Source organism: Camelus dromedarius, chromosome 7 (assembly GCF_036321535.1).
Source record: "Camelus dromedarius isolate mCamDro1 chromosome 7, mCamDro1.pat, whole genome shotgun sequence".
In the NCBI taxonomy this organism is placed as follows: domain Eukaryota; kingdom Metazoa; phylum Chordata; class Mammalia; order Artiodactyla; family Camelidae; genus Camelus; species Camelus dromedarius.
In genome coordinates, this window is record NC_087442.1 from 52,234,344 (window position 1) to 52,257,419 (window position 23,076).

General features: G+C 35.3%; 1 protein-coding gene and 1 non-coding gene across 4 annotated transcripts in view; both read left to right on the top strand.

The window, feature by feature from the left end:
- AGMO (alkylglycerol monooxygenase) overlaps positions 1–13,239 on the top strand; it is a 285,767-nt gene extending 272,528 nt beyond the window's left edge. For all 3 annotated transcript variants that reach the window (XM_031454981.2, XM_031454982.2, XM_031454983.2), the window contains exon 13: positions 12,511–13,239. In XM_031454981.2, coding sequence (XP_031310841.2) covers positions 12,511–12,585 — 75 coding nt within the window. In that variant the 3' untranslated portion in view covers positions 12,586–13,239. The remainder of the gene's footprint in view (positions 1–12,510) is intronic.
- A 5,505-nt stretch (positions 13,240–18,744) lies between these two features.
- TRNAT-GGU (transfer RNA threonine (anticodon GGU)) lies at positions 18,745–18,817 on the top strand. Its single transcript has one exon. It is a non-coding gene; the product is annotated as a tRNA-Thr (tRNA).
- The last annotated feature ends 4,259 nt before the right edge of the window (positions 18,818–23,076 follow it).

Consider the following 23,076-nt stretch of genomic DNA (forward strand, 5'->3'; position numbering starts at 1 on the left):
ATATTCTGAATCCAATATGCAATTTCACCAAATAGGAATTTTCCGTTAGACTTTTTTTTACAGTTAGAAAATGTTATTATTTTTATTTGATATTATTACTGTGTACAAGTAATTCATATAGAATTTCACTCAAAAGATTTGGTTCATCCTTTTACCATAAAGATAAAAGTCAATAGTTATGGTGTGAAAATCAAGGCTCCTGGAATTTAGTATTGCTCACAAGTATATCCATTTGTGGCCACAACTGGAAAAAAGAGAAAAAGAAAGGGAAAGGGAAAGGAAGGGAAGAGAAGGGAAGGGAAAGGGGAAGGGGAAGGGAAAGGGAAAGGAAGGGAAAGGAAGGGAAAGAAAAAGAAAAAAGAAATCCTGTAAAGTCATAACCTTGGAGAAAGTAGTTTTCTAACTCTCATTTAAAATTTCCCCAAGAGAACAGGAAACCCCTTCATGGATTTGAACAGAGCTGGGGTTTGGTCACAAAGCCATGAATTCTCTTTCTGATTGCTATTTGGCCTGAAGGTTTGCTGGAAGCATCACTGTCCTAGTTAGACTGTTTTCCAGCTTTGAAATGTACTAGAGTACGATTGTATTATGTGTTGACCCTGATTTATATTGAAAACCCAGAAACATTTTTTCCAGAAGAAGTGCTTTGTGTATGTGTGAGCCTTTGAGGCCTGGCTCCTTCTGAGAGTTGACTGGCTCACCTCAGGTACTGTTCATTTATTCAGATGGCTGGGCTCGAAAGGAGGAATCTTTAAATATCCAGTGGTATTTCAGTGAAATAAATATTGTGAAGCAGATAGGGGTTGTTTAAAATGTATCACTCTGATGTCATATGTCAATGCTCAATTATACTTTTGCATGCACCTTAAAAGATTCTGTCTCCAGAGAAAAACTGATTGTCATAATATGGCGTTTCAATTAAACCCACATCCTAGGCATTTTGAGTTCCAAATTCCTGAAACCCTCAAGCTAATGTGTTCCATGTTGTGGGGTTAATTTACATAAAGTTCTGGAGCTCCCGCTGCACTGTTTCAAATCTTGGTAGCTTTGATATTCTCCACAGTGCTATACACAAATATTATAAACTAGTTTTCACTGAGACAAGTTATGATTATCAGCAGGAATTAGCTTCATACAGTGATCTCTAACCATATTGTACCAGAACATTACCCAGATCCCCTTCATTTTGCAGTCCCTATAAAACACATCTGTTCCACTGTATGTGTTTTGAAAATGAAATGTACTAATATCATTCTGACTGACCCAGCCACCAAACTCATGTGGGAGAAATACAGTCCACAGCCCAAGCTGCACTGAGGCTTCAGGTCTTGTGGGAGCTTGTAACTCACTTCACCGCAGCAAAGAAAAAAAGAAAGAGAGAAAAAAAAAGAAAAAGAAAAAGAAAAGTAGCATTTCTGAATATGTGTGCTTTCTTCTGATAAGAGCATAAAAAATTCAGTTAATTATAATGCAATTGAGTCAGTATTCCTCCCGGTGAAATGCTCAAGGTCAGGATAGTCATCTCCTTACAGGATTCTGTAAAGTTTCACTGTATAACTCCTGCTTTATAGAAAGGGAAATCCCTGTACTAAATACTCTGTGATGGACTGGTTTACTGCAGAGGGTCATAATAAGGGAAAGAAAAAGATAGCATTCAAATCTAAAATTTGTTTACTCTCAGCAGAAAGTCTTGATACATCCTATTTGTTGTGACAGAATTTGAACTGGATTTTCTCATTTGAATATTTGAAATAAAACTACTGCCTGTATGACTTCTGTAGGATCATTGCTGTCAAAGATGCAGTTAGAAATAGCAATGGACACAAAAAGCTATGAGCAATTAAAACAGCATTTTCAAATGAATTTTTATGGCAAAGAATTCAAGCTATATATTCTCCTGTATATTTAGACAAAGTGGAGTAGCATCACATATGTATTTAAGCTACTCTCAGAATTTGGAATTTACTGTCGTCTCCAAGATGCACTCTAATAATCTTGCTTGACCCTCACGGAAACAATCCCTTCATTTAACACGTAGTCCTAGAGGAATAGAGGCTCAGTATTAAAAATAAAAGGGAGTAAACCTTACAGATAATCAGAAACAATTTAGAGCTCATTATCCCTTCATTCCTTCTTTCCTTCCTTCCTTCCTTCCTTCCCTTTCCTTTCTTTCTTTTCTTTCCTGTTTTGCCACTTAACGAAAAGGCAAGATTGGTTTAAATTTTCAGACATCTACGTGGAGACTGTCCTTTGTCTACTTCCTTCAGTCTAGCACAATGGCTCTCAAACTCGAGTCTGTGAAGGAATTACCATAAAGGGTTTGCATGCACACAAAGCCATGTGTATTATACTATCAGGGTTATGTAAGGGATTTGCTAGGGCAATTTTAACTCTGGACAACTTTTGTTGCATGTGCTAACTTCAGAAGCCAACAAAGAGGTTCCACTTGCCCTTCCTTATTTCTGAAAATTATTAACACATTTCTCTGGAATCCATAAAATATACCTTTTGACGTAATTATGAACACATTTGCAGCTACAGAGACACTTTCTGAAAACTCATACTGTGCTAAAATATAATTCTTCCTTTATTCAATATTTTATATTGGTTACAAGTTTCGTCCATGGACTTCATGGCCCAAATTCTACCTATAATTTACGTCTCCTTATCTATCGCTCTGTCTTCACACTTAATGTATTGAATCTTTTCAGCAAGAAAAATAAACTTTAAAGTTCTGTCTTATATCTTTATAAAGCTTTACAATTAAAAATTAAGTCAATATTCACCATAATCTTTTGAAAATTAGAGACGCTATTATTCCCATTTTATAGAAGTAGAAACTGAAATTTGAAGTAACTTCTTGAGGTAGAATAATTTGTGTTGAATTGGGACAAGCTAATCTCCTTATTTCTTTTCCAGAATTCTTCTGTTTTAGCTAGGGTCGCTTTATGTCCCAAGTTAATTGCAATGTATATGTGGTTTATCATGCTTAGTCTTCACTAATTTACCAATTAACTTCAGATTTCCTGTCAATAGCTTTGTCTTGTTTTGTTTTGTTTTGTTTGATTAGCAATTGATCACTTTTTCCAAAGCTATTATTCTCGAACAAGCTATTATTCTGCTGCTTTTATTCAGTGGCGTTTGTTACTTGAAAGAGTCCAACTTAAAATCCATATCAAAGAATATATACCCTGTCTTGGAGGAAAGAAAATTACAGCCAGATAATAGATACAGTGAAGAGAATTGGCCTAGTCAAAAATCATTTTTATGAATCATTGAGGTAAAAATAAATGAGAACCTTAAGGTAAAAAATTAAGTGCAATTCTGTTCTTTGGGATAGGAACACCACTTTGTTGTACAGAAAATTGAACAGTCACCTAGAAATTTAGATTACTAAAACTCCAATTCAATTCTTACAATGTTTGCACAGAGTCTTGATCTAATATGCCAAAATAAAGAAAACTTAAAAACATAATAAACCTAAATATGTGACATATAAGCATGAGTCAGTTATTTAAATCTTTCTGTTTTCAACTATCAGATCCAGGAAGTTGATATGTATGTACTTTTTTAAGCCAGAAAAATTCATCTTAATTAAAATGTGAATTAACATCTTCTCTAGACTTCTGGACCTGATTTTATTATACAGAGGACCTTATGTAATCATTCATTAATATACTTTATAGGATAGTTTACATTAGGAGTTTAAAATAGTATTTTGAATATATGTGACTGAAAAGGAAAATGCGCTAGAAAACATATGGACAATGCAACATCTGATTGTTTTTTGCCTGGATTGTGCAAAAAAATAAAAAAATCAAGTAAATTAAGTGCACATTTTGACCTTGCTGTTTCATAAAGGAGCGCTGACCCTGTAATGTGGAAATTTCTCATCTTTCCAGTTCTCTCTGTATAATTTGAGCTCTTTCCCAGCAGCTCGTGTTATCGTGTTTCCTTTAATACTCTTTGCTTTCACAATTAAAGCCATTATTATCATTACTCTCACCATCGGCATCGTTGTCATTATCGGTCTTTGGAGCGGAGGAGATGTCGGGTGTTGGTGCCGGCTCACACCTTTTTTATAGCTTAAAAGCTAGAAAATATGCTCTTTGAATGTTTGTAGTGTTTATGTAATCAGTACCTACATTGCCAAGGCTGATTGAAAACAGCCGGGTGCCTGCTGCTCACCTCGCCCTTTGTTAGAACTGTTGCCAGAACAGGTAGTCAGAAATGGAAAGTAAGGGAAAATTCAGGCATCTGAGGTGCCTCTCAGGAAAGCAGCTGTGGCTTCCTAAGGAAGCAGTCATTGTTTCCCATCAGCCAAGACTGTGTATACCCCGGGGTCCAGTTCTGGCATGGCTGGACTAGTAGGATGCAGTTTACGACTTAGGACTTACGCGAGAAACCATTTGGGCAGTCCCATCTCTGGCAGAACATCGAGAGAAATCCCCCAAGCTGCAAGCCATATGTGGTTTGTTGGCCTTCCACACAGTGTGCTCTGGGAGGTTCCCGTTTACTGGTGCTCGGATCATTCCTTCGACACAAGCAAAAACAATACAAAGGGATCTTTTCAAAACATATCTTTCTAAGATACACTGTCCTGTTTTTAAAACCAGACATCACGACTATTTCTGTAAACATGGCATTTTTTTTCCCCTAAAAATGAACTCATTTTTTAAGAGACCTGTTTTGTTTCCTAGCTGGAAGGCAAGTATCAAGAATTTTTTCAACCGCACGATAAAAGTCCTGGATTAGCAGTGTTGAGTGGTATTCTGCATTTGTAAATATACGCTCTTCCAGATATAAATTGTCATACATCAAGTATTAAAAGTTGTTATTCATGGGAGACGACCTAGGCTGCTGATTTATGTCAGAGAGGTGCCTGGAGCGTTGCTGTGTAGGCTACAGTGAGCATCAGTATGCTATTGTGGTAAGATTATCTGGCAGGGACTGTTACTCATTTACCACGAAAATGACGTTTTGGTGAATTAGAACCGAATGATTTTCTTGATAATTTTTGTTGAAACAAAACTCTGATTTTAGAATATAAGTCCTTTAATTTTTAGTAGCCAGAAATAAAAGGTTATTAGAAAGGTGTAGTACTTTGAATTTTAGGTTAAATATCATGGCGTTTATCATTACAGAGAGTTCTGTTAGGGCACTTAAGAAACCGTGATTAATCCAGCAACATTTTATTCAGAACTCTTCAGTTTCAAAACATACTGGATATGAGGCAAACAATTTTATGCCGATGTTAGGCATACTTGGGAAAATTAAATGAAATTTTGAGTTGTAACCAGAACTTATTTGCAGAAATATAAAAGTAAAAATAAAAATAATAATTTTTTTTTAATTCACTGAACTATCATACTTTTTTAAAAAAAAGTATAGTCACAGTACACAGGACAAGGAGTCAGGTTATTTCTAATGGTTTACCCATCACTGATTTTAATTCATAAAAATTTCACAGCACAGTCAAACCAGGTAGCATTCATCATCCAGTCCCTTGTTATTTTTCCTACTCTTGTTTTATTCCCAACTTTTTAAAAACTAAAACAGACGATCCTTAAAATTTTTCATTGCCCTGGTTTTTGTCCTTCTCACATCCATAAAAAGTAAAGAATATGAGGCTTCGTGAACAGTACAACAGGAAGACTAGGCACATAAAAGGACTTTTCATAAAGGATTCCTTTCCTGAGCTATCTTCCCAACAGAATGGTGAACGGTCACCCTTCACTCAACATCCATCCTCACAAGTGGTGTTTGGTCCCTTATTAATTTGACCTTGTAACTCTCTCCATCTCCATATTGTTTTCTCTCCTGGACTTCAAGGAAAAGTCCTAAAATCTTACCCTTATATAGCATTAAGAACTTGGACAATTAGAAAAATGTACAGTCAGGCTTCAGTTTTGACAAAGCACGTATTCTGATCATCCTTTGCGAATAAATCATGTCCAGTCAACTTTGGTTGTCTCTTTAATTTTTCTCTATGTGTTACTTGCAGTAAGTGGGGCATTTCCTTCTACCTGTCCTTGTGACAAACTTCAACTAAGAACACAGAGAAAACTAACCTAGAAAAAAACTGAGAAGGAAGCCTGGATATTAAGAGTATCTGAATTAAAATATCTAGAAAATTTCTAGGACATTGATATAAATAGAAGATGTTATCATTGCATATAAGAAAAAGCAACAGTGTAGTAAGTAATCAAAGGTAACTTTAAAATCCATGTTACTGGATGGCCACGCCCTTAGAACAAGGGTTGGTAATACTAGAAAGTTTTGAAGTCATATAGCTATAGAGATACTTTATTTATAACTTTGAATTCAGAGATGAAAAAAACAGATGTTTTTCAGAAATGTAGCATCTATTTTCACTTTATGCTAATTATGGTTTATACAGTTTCCACCAGATGGGTTTGTATGCACAGTAGCTAATTCATGCCAACTGTCTTCAAGTATATTTCCTAAACTGTAGGTAGATTTTGGAGACCTCTGTGTGACCTCTAATCATTTTACTTATATTATGGCTTTCAAATGTCTCAAACGTGGTATGGATAAACAATGGGACAGTTTAGAAGTGAATATGTTATTGTACATAATAAGAGGTAATCATCTCTGAGGAACTGAATAAATGGTTGCATTTGTTGTCTAAATTAGTACTTTTTTGTCACTGAAATTATAAGGGTCCTTTGCTCCCACTGAGTCATGGAAGAGTGAAATGCCTGATTTTTCAGGGTGAAGCTGAATTATTTTAAAACCTTGTTCTAATGTTTATTTTGTGTTTATTTTCTTTCAAAATCATTGTGGTATGTTAAGTGTATTTTCTTGCTTAAACATTAATGTCAGGAGATATTTAATGATCGAGGAAAACATTGTTTTCAAATAAGCCATTTTTATGACATGAGCATTCACAAGAACTTTGTTTTCATATTGTTTTTCCTTAGTTAAGAACATTAATATATATTTAAACTAATGTAAAATAATGTTTTATTTAAAGTCTAACATAGTAATAATCTTTGTAAGACCACATATTAAACATAGCTGTGATTACATCTATTCATGGAATAGGGTCTAGAAATAAAGACAGAGAACACAAGACTTCCAAGAAATAGGTGTCAGGTCTGGAAACTGTTTCTCTGAAGCTTTTTGTTTGTCTGCGTGAGACTCAGTATTTCGGTCATATACAGAATATACTGGAAGTAAAATCAATAATTCTCAATTTCTTTTGCATTGTAACTTGTCAAATTGAGTTCTTGCAAACTTCTAGGAGAAAAAATATTGTTACCTAATACCTTCTAGTGTTTTCAGAAGAACCTTTAATACATTTGGCTTCAATTTCTACTCCAGTTCTATTTATGTTTGTTCTCTTGCATTAATAGGAAATAGAGAGATTTTGTAGCAGTTCAGATCTGATTCTCTGTTTAAATTCTTATGTGTACAGCAGACAATGGTCACTGTGAAAAGAATAAAATAACAGTGTTCAAAAAGTATATTTAACAACAGATTGGTTTTATTTTTCTCCAGATAATTCAGAAAAACTCCGTGTTTAACACATTTCCCTTAAAACAAATTGCTGCTGTCATGGTTGAAAAGTTGTGTTAAATAGTCAGTTAACTAGTATTTCATGAACCTCATCAATGTCAGAGAAATGGCTTTTAAATAAAAAACATACTCTTCTGTTTATAGGTAGGGTATGATTTGTTAGTGATACAAAATAGATACGTCCATTCCAGGAGGATTTTAGGAAACTGACATGAATGTCTACATTTGGCTGCAAATTTACACCGTGGAGTACAGGCCAACCTTGGAGATACTGTGGCTTTGGTTTCAGACCACCACAGTAAAGGAATATTGCAATAAAGCGAGGCACACAGTTTTATTGGTTTCCCACTGCATAGAAGTTATGTTTACATTGTAATGTGGGCTATTAAGTGTACAATACCATTATGTCTAAAAAAATTTATACCCCTTAATTAAAAAATACTTTATTGCTAAAAATGTTCCCCATCACCTGAGCCTTCAACGAGTTGTGGTAGTACCATCAAAGATCATCATAACAAATGTAATAATAATTTTAAAAGTTTGAAATTTGTGAAAATTACCACGGTGTGACCCAGAGACAGGGAGTGAGGAAGTACTGCTGGGAAAAGGGCACCAATAAACTTGCTCCAAGCAGGGTTGCCACAGGCCTTAAATTTGTAAAAAGCAGTATTTGCAAAGAGCAATAAAGCAAAGCACAATGAAATGAGGTATGCCTGTGTGTGATAATACATTTTGAAAAATTATTTGAAAGTGATTAAAAATCAGATCTTCACAAAAATGCTATTTTGTGTTTAAAATAGCTCAAGTTTCTTCCTTGGCAAGGTAGAATTTAGCAAGTAACTTTACCCATCGTTTACAAAATTTTTTGTAAATTTGCATTTACATTTCTAAATTGTTCACCTCTTCTGCATAATTATACTGCCACTGTGAATAGGCATAAAATTAAATGAGGTACTGTAGCAGTGTTTTCTATTTCAATATTTGTAGCAATAAATATGTTTGGAAATCAACATATATTTGAGAAATTTCAGAGATTTTATTTCTCTTGTGGTAATTTTTCAAGTACTCTTAAAGCTTTCATTTTATTTGCAAGTTCATCTATAGAGACTGAATGATTTGAGAAGCGTGGGATATTGCTCGCTAGTTGAAATGGAAATTGGCCACTCCTCAAGGTGACATTTGTTTTCCTTTGCTCCTGAGATCACTTATTACTACATACAGTAGGTGGATTCAAACCAACAGAGAGAGATATGTCCACAGGTTTAAGGAAAACTCACCAGCTTTGTAATTTGTAACCAACAGTTTGAAAAGGTGCCACATGCACACAAATGCCTCTTCAGATACTGTTCTCTCTCCTTTAATATGAGACGTGTGATTCACTCATAGCTGGAGCCATTATTAATAAGGCCTCTTGAAACGCAGACATAACTGGGAGGAGCAGCAGAATAACACATCAGTTCCCACTGGTGTTTTATTATGGGTTAGTGGCTCAGATTAGCCACCTGCCAACTGATGAACTTTTTGGAAAGGGGTGGAGGAAATGTGGGGAGCATCTGCACGGGCCAGAGTTCAGGCATCAGAGTCGAGGGCCCTGGAATGTCAAGGAAATAGCCTGAGGACAAGGGCCACTAACGATGTGTTAGCACAGCGAGGGCTTGACACCAAGAGTGAACTTCCTCTGTTTCATATTTTGAATCCAGCTGTTAAAATCATGGCACTTGCCCAGACGTAGAATAAAATAAGTGTTCATTGAGTTTGTACATATCCAGAAACATCATGTCTATAGACTAGACAAGAATATTGTTAAAAACCCGCTATGATTGCCATTTATTCTTACACTAGCCCAAGTAGTAATTCTCCTGCCTTCATTAAACAGTCGATTGAGAAATATGGTAATGAACAATAATCTCAAATGATGCATTTAATCTGATCAACTATGGAGAACTAAAATGAACAGCCTAATATAAAAATCAAGAGAAATGTGGGACAAGGGAAAATGTTAAATAGAATGGCTGTAATAATCAAGTGATCATATTGAGTCCACATTAAAAAATTTTTCTAGCTTAAATTATATAAGAAATATATATTTAGATCTATTATAGATATATATACACACACTCAGAAATATAAAAGCAAATCTGTTTTCTTGTTCTTGACTATTTTCTAAAAAATAGGTTGTCTATTTCAAGGTCATGTATATTTTGAGAAGAGCATATTCACTGTGTTTAATTTCTATGATCCTATGCCAATCTGGATTTCATTATATAGAAAAACTCCAGTATGCTTAAAATATCTATTGAGAAAAGGTCTTAGAGACCTAGAAGTTACTGGCAAAAGAAATACACATGATTGCTTAAAAAGGGAAAATGAATTCAGTATTGACTTTCATATTGTCTGAACTGACTTCCCTGGATGTGTAGTTTGATTTTCTGGGGGATATGAAGTAAACAAAAAATGCCATACTAGATCTGATATTTAGCAGTTTTGTGATTTCTTGGTAAACCACATAAAAGATTCTAAGTCCCCATTGTCTCATCAGTACCGTGGATACTGATTCTTCAAGGTTGGCCATGAGAATAAAACATGATAACCCAGTAAAGGACACTAAGACAATGGCCCACCTAAGCAAGGGTCTCCCTGTGCATTAATATTGTATCTGAGTCTGACCCCTTTGCTTCAACTTTTCTCCCCCATGTGTTTGGAGGGGCCTGAAAAAACAAAATATCCAAAAGCAGAGAAGCAAAAGTACAAAGTATGCAGCATTTCATTTTTTGATAAGACACTGAAAGTGTTTTAGATTATTGGAAATGACAAATCCTTGTGTTCTAGTAAGGGATAGATCCTTAGGGAAATAGGACTTGAATTATAATTTCAAAAGTGGGTTTAGTTGTGAGGTGGTGAATTAACAGCAAAGGCGTGGACTGAACCGTGATCTTTTTCACTCCATTGTTAGATCAGAACTTCTTAGTATTTCTGGGATCCCAGATGGAGGTATGGGTAGTCTAGTGGGTGGGGTGGAGGGGTGAAGAGACATACAAAATTTGTACAGTTTGAGAGGTTTCACAGAAATCATAATCCCAAGGCATCAATCAATGAAATAATCCTCGTGACCCTAGACACTAGATTCAAAACCAATCAAAACCTCTATTGCCAAATATAGTTCAGATACCAGTGCCTTGCACAACACAAGGTCTCTGTTAGTTGCTCAATGAATATTATGGATCCAAATTAAACTATTTATCCTGATATCGCAGATTTATCATCTCTGTCCCACTGGACAGCTATCCATCTCTGTCAACATTAACCCATCTTCATATACAAATGAAATACATCACACAATCTATTTACTTTCACAAATACTCCCTTATCTTGCTACTACTTTGCTTGGCACCACCATGAGAAATGCCATGAGGTCATTTTACTTGAATTAAGGTCAAAAGAAACAAAATCAAAACCAACCTTTAAATATATTGTATTTGATTTCTGAGGCAATGCCAGAATGTTAATATTATTCTTGACTCCTGCTTCAATGTAACTTACGGTTTTATTTTTGGCATTTTTTTTTTATATTGTGGTTGTTATAGGCTGAAAGGAATGCATGGATTTGAGGAAAACTATCAGATTAGCTAATGTGAAGGATAATGGCTCTCTAGAAAGGACTAGAAGGTTCACGTGAAACTGAACAATCATCTAATCTAAATATCAGGATTTCAGAGGGTTTTGCTATTGTTATTGTTGGTGGTGTTTTCATATCCAGGTTTTAATAGCAAACTCACCACGGTTCAGGGTGTTTTCTGTGAATGAATGACTGGCCTTGGTTAATGGCCTTGGCATCACCTTAGTGTGTCACCCCAGAACATTCCCCATGCCGCCATCTTATTACTTATATGTGTTTCTTTGTGTACTTTAATGGATCTTTCAGTGGTCATATTTTAATAGTTTGAAGAGGACGTTTGCACAGTAAAAAAAATAGTGGAAACTCTTTCACAGCTATCCCAGTATCCCCCGCTGCTGGGGCAGTTTTCTTCATCATACTAATAACGCTTAAAATGGAGATCCTAAAAGCAATCCTGTAGCTTAATTTTAGTGCTTAGGTAGAGGGGCGGGTTGAATCGGAAAGCTCTGATGATGTAAAGACTATGACCAGTGCCTAAACTTTACCTCTGGAGAAGCAGAAGATACGTGTGTTTGTGTCACTGTGGCATTTAGGTTACACACAGTGAAAAAAATCTGCAACCTGTGCATTCTGACTGAGGATAGCTGTATTATCATTCTTGCTAGAACCAGTAGAAATCAATAGTTTTCTTTGGCTAAATTTTGGTGATTTACTGGGAATGTTTGGTGCTAATTGAAAGCAAAGGAGTAAGCTCAGTGAATTCCTATGCTGCCTATTATGTGTTAGTATGTCTTCAATTTTAAAGAGAATTTTGCAGTTACATTTTTAACACTTGATAAGATCAAAAGACTGAGAAGTCAAGTCAGCAGTGTTTAGAATTTAATTCATGTTGGATGAAGTTCATAATATGCTAGATCACATTGCCTCAGACTGTTTCCTTATTAATGTTTTTACTTCTCCTTTTCCAAAGGCTTCTTAAACTATATAAATAATGAGATCATTTAATACAGTACGTACAACATGCAATGTACCCAACTGCCAGAAAAAAGTTCTGTTTTGTTCAGTGTCTAACTTACATAGCCCCATCCCTAGAAATAACGCAGGTTTGTGAGGATATTTGTTTTAAACCCACAGAAACAAAACTTTTTACTCCTACTCTCATCTTTACATAACGTGTTTTAAGCTGGGTTGGCGAAGTTCTATCAGTGAACAACTGCTAGATTCAATTTGAATAATTTATCTGCTTTAAATATGTATATTTATTTTCCCCTAGAAAGGTATTTCTAACTCAGCCGAACAAAAGTTTTGATTCAATTTTAATTGTTCTTCCTCTTTGTATTTTATTTCTTCAGATTTTCTTTTCCATCTGCGTTGCTTTCTGGGGAGTAAGAAGTGTGAAACAACTTGCCTCAGGCCCTTGGAAATAACTTAAGTTTGTACACAATTCTCTCAATCTTTTCTCCACAACTGTAATACATTACTGCTGCCTATGGAAATAGAACTCTCTTATAAAATGATTATATGAACCACTTCTTTAATGAAAGGTAAATATATTTACTCTTGCTTGCTGTCCACACTTATTATTCTCTATTAAAATTAAAAGTCAGCTGCAGTCACTTTCCTGTGTTGCTAGGGTTGAAAGCAAGTGATTTCAAATATAATGATGTTATGTCCATTGGTAGCATCTAAACCAAACCAATGAATATGAGAAAAAGAAGGGAGAAATTTTCAAAACAGTAAAAAGAATGAAGATTTCATTTGCATTGATTTGGTAATTTTTCCTTTGCTGTTGGCTTAATTTGTGCTTAGATACATAGTTGTTGCCATAAAAATGTATTACATGAGTTATCTGCCTAAGGTTTTGTTTCCTTTTGAAAACCTTGAACCTAAGGAGTGACATTACAGACAATGACATCACTTAAATGAAAATGAACAGAATTTGTCAGAATTCGTTTATTCAGCAGATAAATTTGTGATACATATGTCTAATATGTTTGGTCAGTTTGTTTTGGCAGATTGAGGAGCATTCAGTAACTCTGCATTATTTTAAATTGTCACAGTATTAATAAGACTCTCTAAATAAAATTGCACCAGGCACTGTGTGTACATTTTTCATTGAGGTTGTAAAAATCTGCCAAGTATTTCAGTAAGAGGGAACTGACAGAGATAAGAAGGGAAAGTTTCAAAGGAGGGAGGCCTGAAAACAGTTGGAATTCTTTTCTTTCCTTCTTCCAATATTTCTTAGATTTAAACTCTCAATTTAAGTAACCAACATTATAAGCACCAAAACAATGGATGTGATCCTTCATTGAGCTTTGTCTATATTCATTGCTGGTTTAAAGAGACTGAGCAGTTGGTTAACTTATTTTTAATATATGCTTCTTAAGCTTTGAACAGAGAAAAGTTGTGGAACTAGTAAAAGAATCCATCTGCAGGTGTCTTTGTGAACTCATGACGCAGAATTGAAGCACATTTATTTTGCAAACTGGAAAAGCAGAGGGAGATTACATTTTGCATGATGGAAACATTAGCAAATTATATCTCAAGCATCAGAAGTAGAGACTTGGCTTTGCTTCATTCATCTTTTTATACTTTCTTAATTTAACACAGAGTTACAGCAAATATTTGAGCTCATAGCAAGTATTAGACCTTACTCTTGTCCCTTACCAACAGTGCTTGCTGGACTTCGCATATATAGAATCACTTTAAAGAAGGGAGCCCTCTGCTGGTTTGAAATTGCCAAATTTACAGCAGAATACCCATATTCTACATCCTAATGACTCTGTCTATAGGTTACAGTCTTCAAGAACAGTAATGAAAAGAGAGGTTTCACAAACCTGAGAGCAGGTTTCTAATATGTTAGAACAGTTTATTGGTTTCCCCACGAGTCATGTATAAACAAGTATATGTGCTTGAATATATATAATTTTATAGGAGAGGCCTAAAAGTGAGCTTAATCGGAAATAAAGAATTCAAAACGGATAAAATATATTTTGACGGTGAAGTTTAGTTTTCTTAGAGTCTACTCAGATTTATCCATTCTTTGTTTTCTCTCTTAGTTACCCTCACTATGATTGTAAATGATTTTTTTTTTTTAAAGAAACGCAGCCATTTTCAGGGTAGGAATTTTCAGGCCTTTGAAAGTAGACGTGATTGCCAGATAGGGAGGGTTCCCAGGGCCTGTGTGCATTACCCAGGGCACTTTATTTTTCACCTCCAACCTTGTTAATTGTTCATCCAGCTTCCTCTTGCCAAGCTCTAATACATGATGACAGATCATATAACTATTATTAATGTTGTAAATTAATCTTGAGTTATGCCATGTAATTTATGCTTACTTTTGACTGGAAGCACTTTACGTCTCTCTCTTTCTCTTTCTCTCTCTCTCTCCCTCTCTCTCTCTCTCATTCTTTCAAGAGAAAAGCACCAAAACTAGGGCTCATCGATTACTCAGCATTTCTAATGGGGAGATGCAAACCAGTTTTGCAAATAATTGTGAATAGTCTCAGGCTTGCTAGTCTACCACAAGGAAGACTAGAGAGAAGAAAGACACATTCGTTTGTTGACTATAAGTGTTGTTAACACCATTTCACAAAGAGAATTTTGAGGCTAAGAGAGGTTAAAACTTTGTTCAGGCCCATCATGCTTAGTCGGTAGTTAGAAGAAAATTTAACACCTCTAAATTCTGATGTTGAAGTCCATGATGTGTTTCTTTGTTCCATGATGTCAGATATCCAAGGCAAGCCTTTAGAATTATAGGCTCGGGAGTTTAAGTTCGGAGAACTTCCTATTCAAGTCGATACTCCAAGGTGCAAAATAAAGTTCAGAGAAGAAGTAGTTTAGTTACAGGATGGAATAGTTGACTATATGAATGAGTACAGAATGTCTGATCTTTCTAAGAGTGACAAGACCCTAGGTTATTTTATAGGATTGTCATATAGGATTGTCTGAAAGAAATCCATTCCTGTACTTGATTCGATTGGATAAAATTGCTCATTTCTCTAGCTCTGTTATTGTGTCATTTACTTCCCCTTCATCTTGTTCTTTCTAATTATTTTTATTAAACTTAATCTAATCATCTCATGGCCATGATTTTTCTGAACTATGTGGTTCTGTAATTGAGTATCTGAAATTCAGTTAATGACTGAAGTATCTGAACGCTTGTTGTATTTAACATTACCAACTTGTGTTAATGTTTGTTAGAGGGTCTCACATTTCACTTTACTGATAGTATATAATTCATTCATTTAGTGTGCAATTGGCAAGACAAACATTGAGTGGAATTCTTTAAGGTGTGCTGTGCAATTTATTAAGGAGAGCAACGGTAGTTAGAAAATCAGTTCCTTTTTTTATGCCTCCTTCTCTATTTTCCGTAATCATAGCTTCCAGAATCCCAAGGAAAAACAGAAAACACAAAGGCTAGTTTGGATTTCAGAAACTTAAAAACATTTTTCATGACATGATTTTCAGCAGCCCTGTGGAGATTAGGCTCCATCTTAATCCTACCTCAGTGAAAGTAAATTTAACAATGTTCTATTTATTACTGTGGTATTTTTTCAAATCTCACTCTAATCTACCACCTTTTCTTCTCAATAGCATGACAGATAACTCCTCCCTTGCCAAAGGCTCAATTAGAAAAAAATTACTAGCACAAAAAGGCAAACAAACAAGCATTGATGGTTGTCTCTTGTGGGTTGTGTCTTCTTTTTGGAATTCTGCAAGTCTAACACCTCTTAGTCAGAATTTCCAACGATTCCAGCCTTGCCAGTAGCCATCAATCACAAGTGAATGAATCATCAGTTCATTCCTTGGGTGTGTTCTTTTGTTTTAGCAGCAATAAATCCAAGTCTAACTTGCATAGCTTTATGTTACTGAAAATAGAAAGAAGCCTTTGTCTTTATGGGTCAAGATTCTCTCTTGATCTTTGTAAAAATGCAAATTCCTGGTAGGAACATTAGAATTCTGATTTAGTGAGATTTAAGCAGTGCCAGAGAATCCGTATTCTTCAAGGTTCTGTTAAGGCCATAATGAAACTAGAATGAAAGAAAAGTTCTCTAGCTCCTTCCCTCAAGTTTCAGAAAAATGTAGGAAAGTCATACAAAGGGAATACTGTTTCTCAAGCAAATTAAAAGAAAGGAATGATAATGATTAAGTAAGCATGGATATTTAGATAATGCCACCCAGGGAAGAGTATCACTTTAGCATGAGGTCATTTTGCATATACTTACAAACCTGAAAAGAAGGCTAAAAGTTTAAAGCCTCGGTCGGCATCAGTGAGATGGGGAGAGGAGGGAAGTCTAGCAGGCAAAGGAGACATGATTAAAAAATATTGGTGCCATGGGCTCTGTTTATGTTTGCCCTTGATTTTTCACTTTTAGTAAAGTATTATTAATAGCAGAATTAAAATGTACTGGGTGAGGTTTGGCAGACATCATTTTTGTACTTTCAGCTTTTTCCGGGTTTTCTTGTGGTAATGTGAAAGATGGAGGTGCGGTGAGGGCAGTCCTCACATGAACACAAAGTTAAATAGGAAAGACGTCCATATGCAATGGTTTCTGTTCACTCTGCCCTATTTGGACAAAATACAACTAACATCACCCTTTCAGGAACAGTGCCCAGCATGCATTCTACTTTGCTGGTAAAATGATGCGTGCCAAGACAATCAGTGGTTAAGGATGGCTAATTCCTTCTAGGCAGGAGATGTGGGGAGACTGTTTAACAATGGCATCTGGCAGCCACCTGGCGCTCTAAGAAGCCTTACCTTGGCCTATGCAATCCTCTGCAAGAACAAAATCATTGGGCTGCTAATTGGCATTAATAAGTCAAAAATTAATAAGTGCATATTTAGTGATGAATTAAGTATTGCTTTTTTCCAGAAAATTCATGCTAAGTATATAATTTGCATAAAATGTTTATGAATCTGTGCTATTCACAAGGCGGAGAAAAGCTTACTGAGGTCGCTGGTCATGTGAAACCTAGAAGAAATAAATTTGCTAACGAAGCCGCAGCATCTGTTTTAAAAGACAGTACTCATTTTAAGAAGACTGTGCTCAAAGGTGACAATTTAACATATGCAACTGTAGAAGGTGAATGCACTTTCTGGAACCTGACTTCATCTAGATTAAAAGGCTCTAATAGGTGCACTTCCTTTTCTATTGTAAGTTTTCTTGTGCACAAACAGAAAGTGAAGCAATAGCTCATAATGTGTTGACTTCATTAGCTGAAGGACTTTCAGTCAGTTAAAAGCTGTCAGTTTATCTCAGTGTCATCTGATGCTGTAAATGGAAAATCAGCTAACACCAACGATAGGCCATTATTTTCATCCAATTCGTGGAATCAAGGCAGTTTTGAATAGCTCTTCCTGCCAACTGTGAAACATCTGATACTACCATGCTAATTAAAAACTTTAATATTCGAGATAGAATTGTTTCTGTTTTGTGTTGGTATTTTGAGTATAAATTTTAGTGGAGTACAGAGTAGTGATAAAAGTAGTGTTCTTTCTAAGTTAAAAAACTGATGGCAGAGAAACTGCTTGAAACCATTTGTGCTAGACACGTAATTAGTAATAGTATTCAAATTGTTAGAATTGAAAAAAATGTATACAGAGTTACTATAAATTATCTAGAAAATTGTCTGTTGTGAAGATGACGTTCAGTACAGAAGGATACATGAACACGACAGTGTGCTCTGCAGCCTGACAGCAGACAGATTTTAGAAATGTGCGAGCCTTTGCAGAGCAAGGCCAGCCTGTGCCCTGCAGCAGCATGATTGCATTTGGTAGAGTCAGCTAAACTCGGTTGCATTTTGTCCCAGACTAGATGGGAATCCTTAGGCAAGTATCCATGAATAGAGTGACAAAACTGCAGCATTGATGCTGTTAGGAAATCTCACTTAGTAAAGACAGAGCTTCTAAACAGGAGGGTATTGGAATTTATCCCTGTGAAAGTAGGGAAGATCTGAACAAATAAAATTTTAAGAGTTCAAACCTCACATGAAACTTAATTTTGAAATCTTATACTTAAGCTCTAGCATATCTTTATTTGTGAGGATTCAAAAAAACCTATTGATGAAGCTTCTGTTTTCAAATGGATAAATTTATGTTATGTACCAAAAAGAAACAAAATAGAAAAAAACTATAATTTGAAGCATGTAAACTTGATGAAAAATAAATAATAAAGACAAATTATTTGATGAGTTTTGTAAAATATATTTCAAGTAAGTTATTCTGAATGGAGGCAAAAATACAAGATTTGTTATACTTATTGGACTTCAAGATTTACATTTTCAGTAAGAAAAAAAGGAAAGAAAATATTTCATTTGCCATATTTTTCTGAGCTTACCAGCTACCTAGTAAAGAGTATTTTCACAATTAAAAATGTTGTACAGACCAGAGTCAGTTGCAAGTATTAATCATAATATGAAACTCTGAATATGAATAAAGGTAATTTTATGGGAAATTTCAAAATAATAAGGCTATATTGGGGAAAATCTTCAGAAAAATACCATTGGCATGCTATTAGCAATATAAGTGGTTAAAAAACTGATTAAAGTAGTTAATATTTATCAAGAATATTCACTCTGACAGGGGAGGGTATAGCTCAGTGGTAGACTGCCTACCTGGTATGCATGAGGTCCTGGGTTCAATTCCCAGTACCTCCATTAAATAAACGAGCAAACAAACAAACCTGTTTACCTCCCCTCATTAAAAAAAAAAAGTAATTATTCTGTTTGTTTTTTTTTTTAATATTCTAGAATCTAGATAATCATTATGGAGGGGTTTTTTTATTTGCTTTGATCACATGGTTTGTTATTCTTTGAAAGAATTTTATTTTGGGAAATAGTTTTAAATATACTACTACATAAGTCTGCAATATATTCGAATAAATTCTTGTTTAATAGGGCTGTAGGGCTGTGTGTGTATGTGTATGCATACATATGTTTGTGCGTGTGTAAATGAGTAAAAGGGAGAGAGAGAGATCTTGTTTGGCCAGTAATTTAGACAGTCACTCTATCAATAAACCATGTATAATCCACTGATAATTATCCTGAAGACAGAAAATTCTTCCACATTCTTTAACACTAATGTGATGTGTCCTATTTTGAAGTGCTGGAAATGAAGTTAAATTTTTTTCATATTTTAAATTCTAAATATATTAACTTAGTAAATACAAGAATTAATGCATTAGTGTTTATAACCACTTACTAAGTGATAATTTTTATTGAAGTACAGTTTCAATGTGTCAATTTCTAGTGTACAGCAACCAATGTCCCAGTCATGCATATACATACGTATATTCATTTTCATATTCTTTTTCATTAAAGGTTATTACAAGATATCTAATATAGTTCCCTATGCTATACAGAAGAAAGTTGTTTTTTTAAATCTATTTTTATATACAGTGGCTAACATTTGCAAATCTCAAACTCCCAAATTTATCCCTTCCCACCCTCTTTCCCCGGTAACCATAAGATTGTTAACTATGTCTGAGAGTCTATTTCTGTTTTGTAGATGAGTTCATAGTGTCCTTTTCTTTCTTACATTTTTAGATTCCACATATGAGTGATATCATATGATATTTTTCTTTCTCTTTTTGGCTTACTGCTCTTAGAATGATGATCTGTAATTCCATCCATGCTGCTGCAAATGGCATTGTTTTACTCTTTTTTATGGCTGAGTAGTATTCCATTGTATAAATATACTGCAGCTTCTTTATCCAGTCATCTGTTGATGGACATTTAGGTTACCTCCATGTCTTGGCTATTGTAAATAGTGCTGCTATGAACATTGGGGTGCATGTATCTTTTTGAATTAGAGTTCCCTCTGATACATACCCAGGAGTGGGATTGCTGGGTCATATGGTAAGTCTATTTTTAATTTTTTGAGGAATCCTCATACTGTTTTCCATAATGGCTGCACCAAACTACATTCCCACCAGCAGTGTAGGAGGGTTCCCTTTTCTCCACACCCTCTCCAGCATTTATCATTTGTGGACTTCTTAATGATGGCCATTCTGACTGGTGTGAGGTGATACCTCATTATAGTTTTGATTTGCATTTCTCTGATGATTAGTGATATTGAGCATTTTTTCATGTGCCTATTGTCCATTTGTATGTGTTCATTGGAGAATTGCTTGTTTAGGAATTGCTGCCCATTTTTGGATTGGCCTGTCTTTTGTTGTTGTTGTTGTTGTCAAAATACCTGTTACGTCCAGGGCTTCATCTCAGACTTTAGGAATCTGGGCCTCAGGAGACAGGTTCTAGCTCCTACATATATAAATCACTCCTCAGGGGAATTCTTTTTACCCTAAAGTGTAAAAATTTCTTCTCTAAAGAAAGGGTCATATGTCCTCTAATATTTAGCAAGAGATCTTGTCCTCCTGCACTGTTTTTGTTGTTTCACAAGCTTCCTTTTGCACTTGTAATCACTTATTCTCAACTGATCTAAAATTTTCTTTTCCACTCTCTGTAAAGAAACTATTCTTTTTCTATTACTTTAAAGTATGAATACTATGCCATATTTTCATCAAAACCTAGGACCACATTTAAACTATTAAAAATAACCTTTCCTACAAAGAAATGCCTGAGTTGTTAACACACTTACAGTAAATAATCCATTAACCAAGCCCTCAAAGGTGAATTTTGCTTGGTTGTAGAAAATGAGACTATGACCTGCGTTTAGATACTCGTGCCAGTTTAGCCACTTACTAGCCATGTGATCCTGAACAGAGATAGAAAGTGGCGGAGTGGGTCTTTAGAACACAAGCCTCAAAACCCAGTCTCGTCATATATTGTCTTATGTTTTTCACTGAAAAAATGTGAGCACTGGCATAGATTATGTCTTGTAGTCCCTTGTAACTCTAACCTTCCAATGAACAGCTAATCCAAATTACTTACATATTTTAAAGTAGTAAAACTACATTTCTTTTAAAACTATGATCAAATCTGGACTTAGATCAATAATACATTAATGACATTTTATTTCAGAGAATGTTAATTAGAATCAAGTTGGTGGGGACAGCCTTCTAAAGAAGATAAGGGAGCTGTAAAATTATAATGTGAAAAGTAAAATCTCCTTCATCCATTTAACAATCCTAGAACAATTTACACAGTCTCATTCTTATTTTTCAGACATGCTTTTCTTTTTAATGCCTATTGTCTTGTCTTTGTTCTCTGTGTTTTATTCTGTTCCTTCCATTACTTCTCCCACTCTGATGTTTTCTACTAGTTAAGTTAAAATAGTTTTACATGAAGTATGGTCTAGTTTACATTCTGTGTGTTTATCATGGCCACCACAAGTTGACTTACTAGTTAATAAATTATTTCTTCGGACTTTTTTTTTTTTTTTTTTGGAGCAAAAAAAAATCTCAATTCAATGAATATTTCCTCTGAAATTAAAAAGAAACAACTGCTCACTGCGTAAAGCCCTTGGAAACCTTGGGTACAGGGACTACACAAAGATCTCAGGAAATTCAGGTTATCTTATACAGATAAGTGTGGTCAGACTCTTGGAACACCAGGGAAAGTCCCAGAACACAAGAGGAAATTGCTTACAGTATCAGGAAAACATGCAGGTTTAAAATCTATTATTAAATGTGAATGGTAAACATTTATTTAAGGGATTGCTATAACTTTTTTAGAAATGTAACCTATCAGCTTAAAATATGCAACAAGAAATGGCTTTTTTCTGTCCTTACCTCTCTGTCCTGAAATATATGAGGCAATGGTCATATAAAAATTAGCTTTCTTTGGATATGTTGATAATTTGAAATTGACTGTCACAACTCTGTATCCTTATGAGCCCCCAGAGAACGTGGAAGATGGGGAAGTGCTGTAGACGGTGCTGATACAGAGAGGCATTTGCTGCTTGCTATTTTATTAGTTGACAAATTCAGCACAGAGTTGAGTTTCCTTCCAGCTCTCTGATGGAATGGAGGCTTTAAAAATTATAGAAAATGAGATTTTATCTTCATAGGCCTTTGAGAATGAAATAAAAAATCCTAAAGAAATATCAAAATCAGTTGGCATTGTCTCTCTGTGAGGAAGTCATGTAAACCCCTGCTTGTAAATCCCTTTAATAATATAGGTCACTTTCCTTGTGGCAGTTTTTACCACTCTCTAGATCACTCCTCTAATTCCTTAAAGACTTTTGCTGGTGGCTCACTGTTTTCTCCAATACTCTTGTAATTCTCAGTAATTCAGTATCCACTTAAATGATTTTTCTATTAACCTGGCATCTCAGGTCCTTGATCTCCTTGCCCCAAAGATTGTGTTGCCCTCTTTACGTGAGTCATGTTGTCATTACAGTAACTGTAATTCCACCATAGTTTCAACTTCAGACCTCCCACTCACCACTGCATCTCTCTTTCCAGCTCACTGTCTCTGGTACTCCACAGCCAACATCTGCCCCACTGGGGTATCCCTTCCCACCTTTCCATGTGCCTCCCTTTCTTATGTATTTACTTAACTGTCTTAGATGATTGAATTTCATGGTCAATCATTATAATCACTCTTTGAGTTTTACTAAGTCACAGAAAAGATTAGGTCTAACTGCAGTTCTCCTGTATTTTGTGCTCTTGTAGCTGAATGTGGATAGAGAAAAGTGCACAATCATGAAACTGGTTTCACCTCTTCGTGATTACATACCTCAAGCAAGCTCTTAACTCTGTCCGGCAATCATGCTATATGTCCCCAGCCCTATTTACTCTTCCACACACTTTGATGACTGACTGGGTCATACTCCTCAGACTGTCAACATGCCCTCAGTATTGGCTGATGACCTTGTTCTTGTTCCCTTTTTTTTTTCACTGAGATCAAACAAACAAAAATGGACGCCGTCAAAGAGAACTTCACCCATCTAACCTACCACCCAAACCTGTTTCTGTTAATGAGCTGCTCATGCTCTTGTAAAGCTAAACCGC